At 39.6% G+C, this 14,651-nt stretch overlaps 1 protein-coding gene across 1 annotated transcript in view; it reads right to left on the bottom strand.

Moving 5' to 3' along the window:
* Positions 1 to 14,651, bottom strand: part of AGTPBP1 (ATP/GTP binding carboxypeptidase 1) — a 2,804,614-nt gene that overhangs the window by 1,741,383 nt on the left and 1,048,580 nt on the right. The window contains exons 13-14 of the mRNA XM_044060898.1: positions 8,441 to 8,452; positions 4,976 to 5,107 (exon numbers count right to left, since the gene is read on the bottom strand). Of these exons, the coding sequence (XP_043916833.1) occupies positions 4,976 to 5,107; positions 8,441 to 8,452 (144 nt within the window). The remainder of the gene's footprint in view (positions 1 to 4,975; positions 5,108 to 8,440; positions 8,453 to 14,651) is intronic.

Here is a 14,651-nt window from a genome sequence, read left to right on the forward strand (position 1 = left end):
TGACAGTTAGAGAAAGCCAAAGTCAGAATACTATAGAAAATTTCTACGCTGTAAGTGACTAAGAAACGAATAAATGAACAATCTTAAAAAAAATTCTGGTCTTCCATATCTTCTCTCATCAATCCAGGTACAAAAACGGAACCCTGCCCATACCCATATATTCCCCCCTCTTCAAACTACCTGTTTCAATACATACTTCATAGAATGCATATCCAGCTTAACTTCAAACTCACCTAACACATCTCCTTCCAAGCAGCTAACTTCCCCTACCTTAGACCCTAGCACATTTCCTTCACAAAACTCACCTAACCGCAACCTCTCCAATGCACATACAGACAACTCCACAAACTTCAACTTTCAACCAGTTTCTTTAACTCTCATAAAAAAGGTTTTACATACAATAAACTTAAACCTTGTTCCTCTTCAGCTGACAACATTCCCCCAAAACACCTAAATCTACATGCAAATGGAATAGCATACACATATCATAGATGAAAATGGAATAGCATACACAAATCAGCATTCTTATTAATAGATCAATAATAGAATCCTTTGTCCCCAACATGTGGAGAATGGCCCATAAAATCCCCTTACATAAAGGAGGGGATTCTACTGACATTACAAATTTCCGTCCCATAACCATACTGTCTAAACTTTCTAAAATCCTTGAAAGATGTATATATCAACAATTTCTCCACTATCTCTTACAAAATAAGAGAATCACCAATACCCAACATGGCTTTCAGCCAGAAAACAGCACCTACACTGCATTACTGTCATTGACAGACACGGTCAATAAGGCTCTCAACTCTAATAAACTTATATCTGCAGTGTTTCTAGACCTATCAAAAATCTTAGACATGGTCTCTCAAAGTAAACTTCTCAATCGGCTATCCACCCTGGGTCTATCATCTCCATCTATTCAGTGGTTCTCTAGCTACCTTGCCAACAGGCAACAAGCTGTAAAATGGCAAGGGTCCATCTCTGTATACCTGCCCACTTCCACAGGAGTCCAACAAGGAACCATCCTTGGACCGCTACTGTCCTATATTTTTATCAATAACCTATATTCATCTTCTTGTGAAGGCATATTGATTCAGTATGCAGATGACTCTACCATCATCTGCTCTTCAAACACCAACTCAACTCCAAGAAAGCATTCTGCAAGCTGTAATCTCCACTGATACATGTCTTACAAGAGCACAACTCTTATTTACACTTCCAAAAACAAACTCCTCCTCTTTACCCCCAAAAACTCACACTCCTAACAGAACATCTCTCAAAATCTTCTCTGCAAACAGCACTAAAATTGAATTACTCTACCATGCCAAACTATTAGGAGTCATAATAGATGACTAGCTTAAATCTGAACTCCACATCCAAAACAATATCAAGAAAACCCATCAAAAACTAGGCATGCTCTGCAGAAACTGACATTTTCTGAGCATACTCATAAAAAATACTCTAGTCAAAACTTGACTTCTGCCCTTCCTACTCTATGGAGCACCAATTGTAGCCAATTTACAATCCTCCATAAAAAAACAAACTTGAAAGTTGCTACAACAAAATTGCCAAGTTTGCTAGTAATTCATCCTCCTTTATCCATCAATGTAAAGCAATGCATACCCCTAACCAACTGGAACTCCCCCTCCACCTTTCCTACATTCATCTTATAATGATACATAAAATCATACACAAACCATTAGCCTACTCATCCCTTACCCATTTAATCGACATGCATTTCTCCAAAGGAACTCTTAACATCAGAAGACAAGATTTCTCACCATAAATACACCAAATAAATTCCTTCGGCAAAGCCTATACTCAGTAACAAAAAAATGGAACTTCTTACCTCTAACCACCAGAACTATTTCTAATCTACCCATCTTTAAATGCTCCATAAAAGAATAATTTACAAAATCTTGGACCTGCTCCTGTGCCAATCCTGGCTAACTTACTATACTTCTCTCACCCCCTTCAACCTAAATCACACTTTACAACCCTCTCCAGTCTCCCACTCCACTTTTTTCTTTTGTTTTTCCCACTAACTTAACTCATCCTCCATCTCTGCAGATCTTTTCTCTACCTGTTTCTCCTTCCTCCCTACTCACCTAAGCTACACTCTTCTTATAATCTCCTTCTCTCAATTTCCCCTCACTCTCTCTAATCATATAATCTCTTATAGCTGTTTAAAATATCTTATTATAACTGTCTCAGGTCTCATTTATCACACACTATGTCACAAATTAGTTTTTCCTCACATATTTTCTCCAACTCATGTTGATTTTCATTGCACTTTACTATAAAATGTATGTCCGATATTTTATTCCCATTACATTTTTCCACTCTTGTGATTTGTAGTGTAAAATGATACTTTGTGATTTAAAATGTCTGCACTTGATTTTTGAAAGACTGATTGTGGAGTTTTTCTCCCGGACCCCCAATGAAAATGGGAACTTTTTGGCCCCGTTGGACTTTCCGGGTAAACAAATGTCAAATAAATAAAGTGAGATAGAAGTTAATAGGAATCCTATTTGAAACAGAAAAATGGGGAAAAGTACAACTATTCCAGCAGTACACTATAAAAACACATCATAAAGAGACGATAATGAAATCTTGTAAGTCTTGTTTCAAGAAGGAAAATAATGACAAAGAACCAGTAAACTACACTCAGACTTGTTTTCGTGCAAGCCAGACTCTGAAAGTATAAAATACAGAACCTATGAACAGGTAAGCCTAATTAGAGCACTTGCTCGCAACTTGGGAAGCTATGTTCTTGGCAAAAAGTACCTGTACATACGTTTTAGAAGAAACTTTGTGTTAAGGGAGTTTAAATTAAAGAAACTGAAGGGGGGAAAAGAAATTGATATCACAAAGGCAGAAGACTATGCAAGTACATACAGCTGCATCAACTGGTGGAATAGCTTGTGAGTTAAGCGTCTTGTATGCCTTGAAGTTCCAAATATCTCCTCGAGTCAACCAAGTACTTCACATTCCAACAAATTTGCTTCCTCATAATGCTCCTAGTCTCCCTGAAAGAGAAATTATCTGAAGGAGACCAAAAAACAGTGTGTCTCTGTAGTTCCTGTCAAAGGTCAGATGGGAGTAGATCAGGTCTGAAAAGTTCAAATCCCTTTCCTCTGCCACTCCAAGTTGAATAACCCCTCTAATGAAGAGTCTTTTTTCGTTTTAAATTAAGAGTCGTGTCAAAAATACAGAACTGGAAGCTTGAGCTAACAGAGGGCTACAAGCATTCTCAGATTTTTTTTTTTTTTTTTTTAATAAATGAAACCGGCCAGAAGTAAGACAGGCACCAACAGAGAGATGTCAAAGGGTCAGAAATAAGTATAATCAAAGACCCCATTAGACAACAAGATAAGGTCTGCTATAGCAGAAGTAAATCCATTTATAGATAACAGTCTACTAAGACTGCAAACATGTCACAGTGGCTACAGAACTGAGTAGTTAGCAGACAGATTTCACTTTCCTGCCTAAGACTGGCATATATGTTTGTAGTATAGTTATCCAGCACCGACCCAATTAGACTGTGATGCTGGGAGCTGGTATATGCCTCCAGAGAGGCTAACACAGGTTGGGGCTCTAGTAACACAGGTGCATAGACTGGGGTGACAATAGCTGTGCCTTTCAGTTGCCAACACTCACAGGCCTGTTCCTCAGCTATCCCATCCAATGTCTGCATGGAAAGTTTATCTTTCTATCACTACTTGTAGAACTCTCCCTGTCAGAAACAGGACAGCAGAGGAATGAACCCCCTGCATCCCAGTGTGAAGTTCTTTCTGTGCTCTACAAAGGGCCTAAAGATTATGAGCATTACTGTGAAAAGATTTTCTTTGTTGAACTCTTACAGTATTAAAGGGCAAACTACTACGCTTGCTCATGAAGCAGCAGCAATGTAAACTGCTGTCTTGTGCAGGAATTTGTTTCCTGCAAGCACATTTGTTAGTGTGCTTTATGGGGATGTCATTGGTCACACTGAGAAAAATTCATACACAGCAAATAAAGAACTCTAACTACTATAACTGGAAAATGAAAAATAGCTCAAACTAGGATTTTTTTTTATCTTTCAAATTGTCAAGAAATAACTAAAAACTCCTATAAACAAGCAAATAACATTTGTGTAAAAGCACAACAGTAGTTACTGAATGACATTAGTCCTTGTATCCACATACAGAATGCACGGATTTGTGCAAATATTCATACAAAATCACTACTGTAGTTAAGGAATTGTAAATGTTGGTTACAATTTACCCTGAAAGTAAATATTGGTTTGAAATGCAATTTGCTAAGCAATTTATTCTGTAAATGTTGTTTTGAAAAGTTACTTGTCTCTTGGCCCTGATCACGGCTGAAACACTATTTGGAGAAGTTCATTTACCCAGCTAAAAAGCAAGCAAATAAATGGGCTACTATCTCCTTTACATATGAGCATCTTGTTGATGTCCTTAGCTTACTGATGATATTAATTCTGCTCTGGGAATATCCAATCTGCTTCAAAAAACAGGCCAGAAAGACTGGGATCTCCCAGAGGTGAATTCTCATACACATAAGGAATAATAACAGTGATCCTTACGATGAACACAGTGGGTAAGCTATCCTATTGTTTATGTATCAGAATAGAAAACTAGCCAGTCTCTCTTACTCTAAAATAAAAGAAACATGTACAGGATGACTACAGTAATAATACTGATATGCCAAAAAGTGCCACAGTTCTTTGAAGCACTCTTCCCATTACCTTACAGCACTAGTTTAAAGACCACAGATATCAACACTATGCCAAATCTTTGATGATAAAAAATAATGTGTGTTTACTAGACTATTTTTCATACATCAGTTAAAGAAAATGTACTGAATGGACTGATCTGATAACATGATGGGACAGAGTGAGACATGACCCTAGAATGCTTATTTTACTGTCAGAAAATTCAAAAATAGCTTCAGTTTAGGAAATACTTACAGTTGACAGAATATACTCTTACTACTTGAAGACAAGGTAAAACCAGCTTTGAATTCTGTAAGTTCTGCTTCAACAAATTCACAGTAACGTTCAAGGCTCCACTTAGTCTCACTTTAATCCCAAATTTTTTGTCTAAACAAAACAAAAAAAAAATTGCAAAACCGCCAGTTATTAACTCAAATCAAGACACACTCCATCCGATTTCTATAAATGTTTTGCATCTGCACTGTTACTTTAACATTGCAAACTGGTTCCATGCAATTTAACAGCTACACAAAAAAGGGAACAAAAGACATGAAACTAACAGATGAGTGAGCATTGATCCTAATAGTAGTTTCAAAAGGGATGTCCTACACGGGGTAATATATTTGAGAATGCCATTATTTTGCCCCTTAAGCAGTTCAGTCGTTCTTTAAAAAGATAATATATCTATATATATATATATTGTTTATGTGTATATATACATACACACCTATATGGGTCTACTTCATAACACTGAAATTTCATAACGTTGAATTTCATAACATTGAGACCAAAACATCTAAATCCCAAAACACTGAAAGTATGCTTCATAACACCGGAAACTGCAATGCTTATGTAAATAACATCCTCTCCACCTACACCACCACCTAACAAACACACTACTAAGTTTCTGCAGGGGGGGCAAGCACCTCTGCCCCCCCCCCAAATTAAATATACCAACTCCAAGATCGCACTACAGTAGAAAAAAAGTTAATTTCCTAACCTCACTGAGGTTAGGAAATTAACTTTTTTTCATTGTAGTGCGATCTTGAAGTTGGTATATTTAATTTATGGGGGGGGCTTGCCCTCCTGGAAAAACGTAGTACAAAGTGTGTTTGTTAGTTAGGTGTGTTATTGGTGGAGGGGATCTTCTTTACTTGTACAATGTAATTTTCAGTGTTATGAAGCACACTTTCAATGTTTTAGAGTTTTCAGTGTTTTGGGTTTTCATTGTTTTGAATTTTCGATGTTATGGTCTCAATGTTATGAAATTTCAATATTATGAAGTAGACCCATATGTGTGTGTGTGTGTATATATATATATATATATATATATATATATATATATATATATATATATATATTTGCATATGTATATATACAGTGTATATAAAAAAAGTGTACACACCCCGGTTAAAATGCCAAGTTTTTGTGATATAAAAAAAATGAGACCACAATAAATCATTTCAAAACTTTTCCCATGTTTAATGTGACCTATAACCTGTACAATTCAATTGAAAAACAAACAAACCTGTTAGGGGAAAAATATAAAAAAATCAAAAAAGTGCAATAAGTTGGTTGCATAAGTGCGCACACCCTTAAACGAATACTTTGTTGTGTGTGCACACCCTTAAACTAGTACTTTGTTGAAGCACCTTTTGATTTAATTACAGCATTCAGTCTTCTTGGGTAGAAGTATATCAGCATGGCACATCTTGACTTGGCAATATTTGCCCAGTCTTCCTTGCAAAAGCACTCCAAATCTGTCAGATTGTGAGGGCATCTCTTGTGCACTACTGCCCTCTTCAGGTCAACCCACAAATTTTCTATTGGATTTAGGTCTGGGCTCTGGCTGGACTATTCCAAAACTTTAATTTTCTTCCGGTGAAACCATTATTTTGTTTATTTGGATGCATGTCATGTTGAAAGGTGAAATTCCTCTTCATCTTTCTAGTAGACGCCTGAAGGTTTTAGGCCAAACATGACTGGTATTTGGAACTGTTCAGAATTCCCTCCACTTTGACTAAAGCCCCCAGTTCCAGCTGAAGAAAAGCAACCCCAAAACATGATACTGCCACCACCATGCTTCACCGTAGGGATGGTGTTCTTTTGGTGATGTGAAGTGTTTTTGCACCAAAGGTACCTTTTTAAATTGTGGCCAAAAAGTTCAACCTTGGCCTCATAGGTTCATTGGTAGGTACTAGGCTATCTGCTCGAGGGCATTTATAAGCCTAGCCAGAGTGTGTCGGTTTTACATTGATTAATTAACTGATCGTCTGTCAAGCAGAGCCAATGAAGTGATCAGAGGGGTGTATTTTCTGTTACCCATCCATTTGTCAAGGTTTCTCTTGAAGAGTGTTAGTGAGGGGCTCTGCCTAATGTAGTTTGGAATTTTGTTTCTGACAGGAATTTATCCCTCCAGCGTGTTCTATTTATTGTTGTGGCGAGGTTTAGCTCACTAGAGCCCGTGGCTCGCAGTGACTTGGATTTCTTTAGGTGGAGCATGTCCATCAATTCTGAGTTGGACATGGCTTTGTAAGTCAGGCAGAGAGCACCACTGAATAAGTGATATGCCACTGAGTACAGCCAGAGTTTTTTCAGTCGGGCTGCATAGGACATATGTTTGAGGCCAGTAATCCTCTTGGTGAGGTACTTTTGTGGTCTCTCCAGCTGTTGGAAATGTCTTGTGAGGTACATCCCAAATGGGGCATTGTACTCTATGATGGGTCTGATAAGTGACGAGTAGAGGGGCACTATAACCTCTTTATTTCTAGATGCGAACCCTTTAGTAATTAGATGGGCCACATAGAAGGATTTCCTAACTACTTTGGCAATATGATTGTCAAAGGAGAGATTACTATCTACCTGGGTCCCCAAATCTCTTATTACCTCTTCTGTATTAAGGGGGCTGCCACCTATGTGGTAATTTGTGAGTGTTTTGTTATTCCCAAACGGGATGACTATGCATTTTTTGGCATTTAGCTTGAGGCCATGACTTTGACACCAGGTGTCCGTCTCAGTAAGGCCCTTTTGGAGGATGTCTGTGTCAGCCGGAGAGTCAATTATGGCTCCCAGTTTGCAGTCATTGGTGAATTTGGTTAGCCATAGTCCCCCTGTGTTTGCCTGTACTTCTGAGAAGTATATGCTGAAAAGTAGGGGTCCCAGGGCCGAGCCTTGTGGGACACCATTTGTGACTGGTTTAGAGTTGGACCTGGAGCCCACTATTCTTACCGTGTGAGTTTTGTCTGTAAGCCAGTTGGCAACCCATCTCGTGACGTAGGGGTTTATGTTCAGGCTGGTGAGTTTTTCTGTAATACCCTAGTGGGGAATGGTGTCGAAAGCCTTGGTGTGGTCAAGGTAGACTGTGTGAACAACCTTTCCCTCGTCTATGGCCTTGGTGACTGTCTCGAAGAAGTCAACCAGGTTTAGTAGGCATGATCTGCCCTTAAAGCCGAACTGGGTTGGGTCAAGTGTTTGGAGGTTCCCAATGTCTGTTAATGAGTTCCATGATGATGCACTCCATAGCCTTGCAGACCAGGCTAGTCAGGCTTATGGGGCAATAGTTACCAGCGTCAGTTGTGGCCCCTCCTTTGTGAAGTGGAATAGCCGCTGCTGTGTGCCATTCTATGGGCGCGTAGCCTGTGGAGAGGCTGAGGTTAAACAGCGTGTTTAGGTGGGGGGTTAGTTCGTTCTGTAGTTCATGCAAGACGCAGCCTGGGACACCATCTGGCCCCACTGACGCTGTGTTTTTGACTTCTGAAGGGGCTATTTTCACCTGTGTGTCTGTGATTTCTTGGACACTACACTTTTCTGGTATTGTTGTGGGCCCTTTTGGGGTGAGAGGGTGGTAAAGTTTGCACTGAATCTGCCAGGATGTTGGCAATATCAGTAGGTTCAGTATATTTTGTGCTATTTTGCACTAGTTCAGTGCATATCTGCGAGTTGCCACTTAGATTCTTAACATGGCTAAAGGCGGCTTTGTGGTTATCTTTTGAATCCTTGGCTATTTTTCTTTCAAAGTTAGCCTTGGATGATTTTATGAGGGACCTTAGTTTCTTACTGATACTGATCAGGGATGTCTTTCCTTCTTGGGATTTGCTTTTTTTCTGAACTAGTTTCCTCCTTCTATTGTATAGCCTGTTTATGGCAGGGGTCCACCAGAATGGTTTCCCTCTCTTAAAGGAGTGAGTCTTGGTTTTGCTAGGGATGGCATGATCCATGCATCCTTGTAGGTGCTCACAGACTGTATTTGTAAAGGTTTCTGCATCTTGGGCAGAGTTGCGCTTTAGTGTGGGGGCTGTGAAACTTACAGCCTCTGTCTTAAGTAAGGTGAAGTTTGCTTTAGAAAAGTTTTTTACTGTGGTTTCCTTAGTTTGGAGTGGTGTTGGGGTGTGGACATCCAGAGTGATTAGTTTATGGTCTTATCTAACCACTGATGGGTTGACCTCTGGTGTGAAACACCTGTCGCCCATGTTTGTGATGACCAGGTCCAATACTGTTTTCACCTCTGGTAGGGGAGTTTACCAGCTGATCCAGGGCATCTGAGTTGATGAATTTCAGGAATTGCTGGGCCTGGGAGTTTGTACTCAAGTAGTTTTCCCAGCTGATGGTAGGATAATTGAAATCGCCCAATATCAGGGTGTTCGGTAGGACCTTCATGTTTTCCAGTATCTCCAGAAAGTTGGAGTGGTGGTCCTCGGTTATGATGGGTGATCTGTAGCAGTCCACAATTTGCATTGCAGATTTGCCTGATGTTAGTTGCACATGGATCATCTCAGAGGTATCATGCTGCGCCACTAACCTGGAGGTGTAGGTATCCTTGATGAATTTGGATACACCCCCTCATTTTGTGTTTCGGTCCATGTTCTGTGGCTGAAATGTGTGGTACAAGTTGTAACCCGGTAGTGCTGGGGTGCTCTCTGGAGCCTTGAACCAGGTTTCAGTTACTGCACAGATGTCGACGTTCTCCATACTGAGGAGTGCTTTGAGCAAATATATTTTGAGATGTAAACTCCTGGCACTGAGTAGCATAACCCTCAGTTTTTTGTTAATTGTGCTGTTTACGGAGGGGGGGTTGACTTTTGAGCCTTGCCTAAAAAGGCACTACGGGGGCAGCAAGAGCCTTGGCCAGTATTCAAAAGCCTAGGGGTGACAGGTGCACGCCTCCTCTTGCAAAGCAACGTGGCCTGTCGAGCATGTCATCCCAGGCTGACAGACACTGGATCTCCTTTGAATGACACCAGAAGCATAGCCAATTGTTGAAACTGATCATTTTTTCTTTATACTGAGGTATCATTCTTGGTGAGGGCAGGATGCTACTCAGGGTCAGGGTCATACCAGCTTGGGCTACATGATCAGAGAGCTCCTCCATGTCTCTTTTCATGTAGTCCAAGGAGGTACGTCTCAGGTCATTCACACCAACATGAACAATGACAGAGTCATATTTGTACTTGTTCTGTAGTGACCTGAGTGCTTGTGTTATGTGGTGGATTCTGGCTCCCGACAGGCAGCTAACAGTAACCTTCGCCTTGTCCAGCCTAGAGAGTGGAACGTCAGTGTGCCTGACTATAGAGTCACCTAGTACTAGTGTGTTAGGTATGTTATTTCGCCTTAAGGGCTGTGATTGTGCGGCACACTGATTTTGTATTTTGTGTGTTGTCTGGTTTGTGACGGGAGTTGCAGGTTGTTTGGGTGTCTGCTTTGGAGGTCTCTGCTTTTGCAGGTTTTTATTTAGAGCCTCCGAGTATGATTTTGTGTATTTTTTGCCAGTGCTGGTTTAGTAGGTCTATGTGTGGTGCAAGTGTTAACCTTCTCCTCTTGACTGAATGTTCCAGTCTTGGGTGGAGACAACTTAGCCTCCAGTTTGCCTGTATAATTGCATCTCTCACATATGTTAGTGTTTTGTGGTAGGAGGAGTGCGTTGTCTGTGTACATGAGGCAATTGTAACATTGTCTCAGGATACCCAGATTCACCAGCTAGACTGGAGAGTACACCTGAAATTGTCCTTTGGTCATGTCTGATCAATAGGGTGAGCTGCTTAGTCACTTGGTTGGTGAGGAGTGAATAAAGAGCCTTGCCCTGCTGGGCAATCAAGTGTCAGGGTATATTAGTGCTTGCTATTAGGTCTGCGCAAGTGCTGGGCTGTAGGATGCTTTTTGAGTGCTTAGGTTGAGAGTTAGACTAGTTAAGGGAAAAATGGAAGAGGAGACTTAGTGGAGCTGGGAATAATTTAACCCTAGCTAACCAGCACTGCCTGGTGCACAAAACCATGCAAATGCATTTTTTTATAGCAGGGGAATGAAAGATAGAAACTAGCCCAAACTGGCCAATAAACTACTAACTTTTGGGCTGGAACCACTCCTCCAGGGACAGATAGGCTGCTCAAAGCTCCCCTCTCTCACAGGTGAATAGAGAAACTTCCTTCTATCGAAGTAAGGTATGGGCAACTCGGAAACTTGTAACACAGCCCTGAATTTAGCACTAGCCTGAAAACTGGACTACACTAGCTTAGAAAGGTGGGAAGCAAGGAATTTATCAGACCATAACACATTTTCCAACATGCTTTTGGGAGACTTGATGTACTGCTTTGCAAATTTTGGCCGGGCCTGGATGTTTTTGCGTGTAAGAAAAGACTTCAGTCTTGCAACCCTACCCCATAGTCCAGACATATGGAGAATACGGGAGATTGTTGTCATGTAGTACACAACCAGTATTTGCCAGAAATTCCTGCAGCTCCTTCAGTGTTGCTATAGGTCTCTTGGCAGCCTCCCTGAACATCTTTTGCCTTGTCTTTTCATCAATTTTGTAGGGACATCCAGTTCTTTGCAACATTACAGTTGTCCCCTATTTTTCACTGTGTTCAATGGTATATCCTATGATGTGGAAATTTTTTTGTACCCATCTCCTGACTGATACCTTTCAACAATGAGAACCCTTTGATGCTTTGTAAGCTCTCTGCGAACCATGGCTTTTGCTGTAGCAGGCAGTTTAACTGAGTACATGTCAGGAAAATCCTACTAGGACAGCTGAACTTTATTTGGGGTTAATCAGAGTATCTTTAATTGATGACAGGTGTGTACCCGAGAAGATTGAATGTTGTAATTAAATCAAAAGGTGCTTCAACAATGTATTAGTTTAAGGGTGTGCACACACAACAAAGTATTAGTTTAAGGATGTGTACACTTATGCAACCAGCATATTGTATGTATTTTATATTTTTTTCCCCTAACAGATTTGTTTTTCAGTTGAATTGTACAGGTTTGTAGGTTACATTAATGGTGGGAAAAGTTTTGAAATGATTTATTGTTGTCCCTTTTGTTATATCACAAAAACCTGGCATTTTAAGAGGGGTGTGTACACTTTTTGTATATATATATATATATATATATATATATATATATATATATATATATATATCGAATTTACAAAATCACGAACTTCAAATAACCGAACCCAAAACATCGAGTTTTGTAAACTCGAACTTCTGAAATGAAACCAAAAAAAAAAAAAAAAAAGACAAACTTCGCGCAAAACGGGAGATTTCTCATTTCCTGTCAACACCACACAAAAAAATAAAACATTACGTACACACAGAGCGTACAAGAATCCTTGCCTCTGTGTGTACGCAATGTATTAAGGTAAGTAAACTTTTATTTTTCAACACTACACACATTCGATTTACTGAAATCTCGATTTCAGTAATTCGATTATGTGAAGTGTACCTATATATATGTGTGTGTGTGTGTGTGTGCGTACATATGCAGACAGACAGACACACACACGCACCATAGTCACCTGTTCCCTGGAGAAGATCAGTTAATGCTCTTCACATTTAACAGTGAGGTTTCAAAATAAAATGAACCAGAGAGACCTCCAATGGAATCAAATTCCAAGTGCAGACACAATGGCATGTCTAACATGAAATTTAAGTCAGAAGTCAATGACAGCTCTTCATACGGGTGTCAAAATGACAAATCCTTTAAAAAAAAAAAAGTTTAATCAATTAGCGATTACTCAGAGTTTTGTCATCAGCTTGCAAAAAGCATTCAAAACAGCTGCAGCAGGAATACTTATAAATAACTAATAAGGCAGTTACTACAGAGGATTAAAGCTCTTAACTTGTCAATGGGCTCCTTCCTAAGCCAATGACACAGGGTTTGAAACTTTCTATCTTCATTTGCCTGTTGTGTGACCTTAAGCAAGTCACTTAATCAGACAGAGCTTTACGGCAATGGACTAGGCTTTCAATGATATTCTGGACTGTACGCCTTGTAACTACCCGTGAACCTAAGGTGGAATAACTAAGGGCCAGATCAAAAAGCCACTTGAAGGGACTGCAAAGACAGCTGCATATTGTTCAACAGGACTATTTTACCTCCCCCAGTGTCGAAATAAAAACAAAAAAACAGGGCCAGTGAAATGGCCAATGTGGGAACTATTCAGTCACTGGCTAATAGCTACACTGCCTGGATAGCAGCAAAGAGGACACTGAAAATCTGAGAGAAAATCAAACAGAAAAGAAGAGGAGAAAAACTGACTGGGAAGAGTCCTGCGGCTGCTCAGCAAAAAAAGAATTCATGTTTCAGCTTGGGTGGAGAGAGCATTCAGTAATTTAGAAGAAAAATCAATCAAATGTACTCAGTGATATTTGAAATACACGAAACACTGAAGTAATGCATAAACTCAAACTTCTGGAAAATATAGAGGAACTTTTAAATTAGTTATCCAGGTGAACTGATAAAATCGCAAAAATCAGAGGATGAAATGAAGAAAAGCCTGGCTGAGTATGAGGGTTCTCAAGAAGATGCTGTTTCAAAAGACAGAGTTACAACAAAGAGTGGGCAGAAAAAAACTTGAGATTTTCTGCTATACCTCAGAAACTGGAACGGTTCATTTTATGAAAGTACAAATAAACAACAAGACTGGTGTTCCACGGCAGGATTTGTTGATCGAAAGGACATTCATGTGTATGGTCCAAACCTTTAGCTAAGAGAAGGCAGACAAAACCTACATTAGTAAAGATGCAATGACACAAGCAGAAAGATCTGATTATGAGAAAACTATGGTGGAATGGAAAGGTATTACAAATTGGAGACAATTTCATGGAAAATTTTTATTCACTGTACTTCAGGCAAATGGGAAGCAAGCTTATCCCAGCAATTCAGGGATGTCAAGAGGCATGGTGTGAGATTCAAGCGGCTGTATCCTGCTTTCTTCAAAATATTTTTTTACTGGGAGATCAAAGATATGTTTGATGTACAGCAGGCTAAAGGAAGAAATAAAGTTTATCCAACAAAGAACTAGCCAACAAGCAGAACAGAGCTCTGCTTCTCAATAGTCTGGCAACAAAGCCAATACAGATACATTACCAGTGAAATGTTTTCCATTTTCCAAAGGAAAATGCTTGAGAAACAGAAAAAAAACACAGGAGTTGACTAGATGAATGAGGACATGCTTAGACTTGATCCAGAGACTAGTGTTGGGAGATGGAAATTGATCAGGAAGAAGTCTAGCAACACTAAAATTAGTAAATAAACAAATTAGAGACTATAAAGCATCAATCCCAATGGGTACAGGAATACACATGTGAAATCTAGCTTTGCAAGAAAAACTGGTTGAGAAAGACCGTACTTCTGATGATGCTGTTAAATTTGTGCATGAACTGTAAAGCATATACCCCAGTTTATGCTGTCAGTGTTTAGACGGACATTGAAAGACTTAACTGTAGGTAAAACAGTTTAGGTTATTAATATTTGTATAAAAGTCATGATGAAAATTACATATTATACTGTAAAGCAGTTTTGGATGGGTCTGTATCAGTTCACTGAAAATTCACTTCAGTGAACCTGACTTCATCGACCCTACACAACCAAACTTCACTTCTGTGAACGTTGACATTGAAAAAAAGATTTCACCAGGGAAAGAAAGCACTTG

The sequence above is a fragment of the Protopterus annectens genome, chromosome 2.part0, assembly GCF_019279795.1.
Source record: "Protopterus annectens isolate FY-2018-M chromosome 2.part0, PAN1.0, whole genome shotgun sequence".
Taxonomy (NCBI): domain Eukaryota; kingdom Metazoa; phylum Chordata; order Ceratodontiformes; family Protopteridae; genus Protopterus; species Protopterus annectens.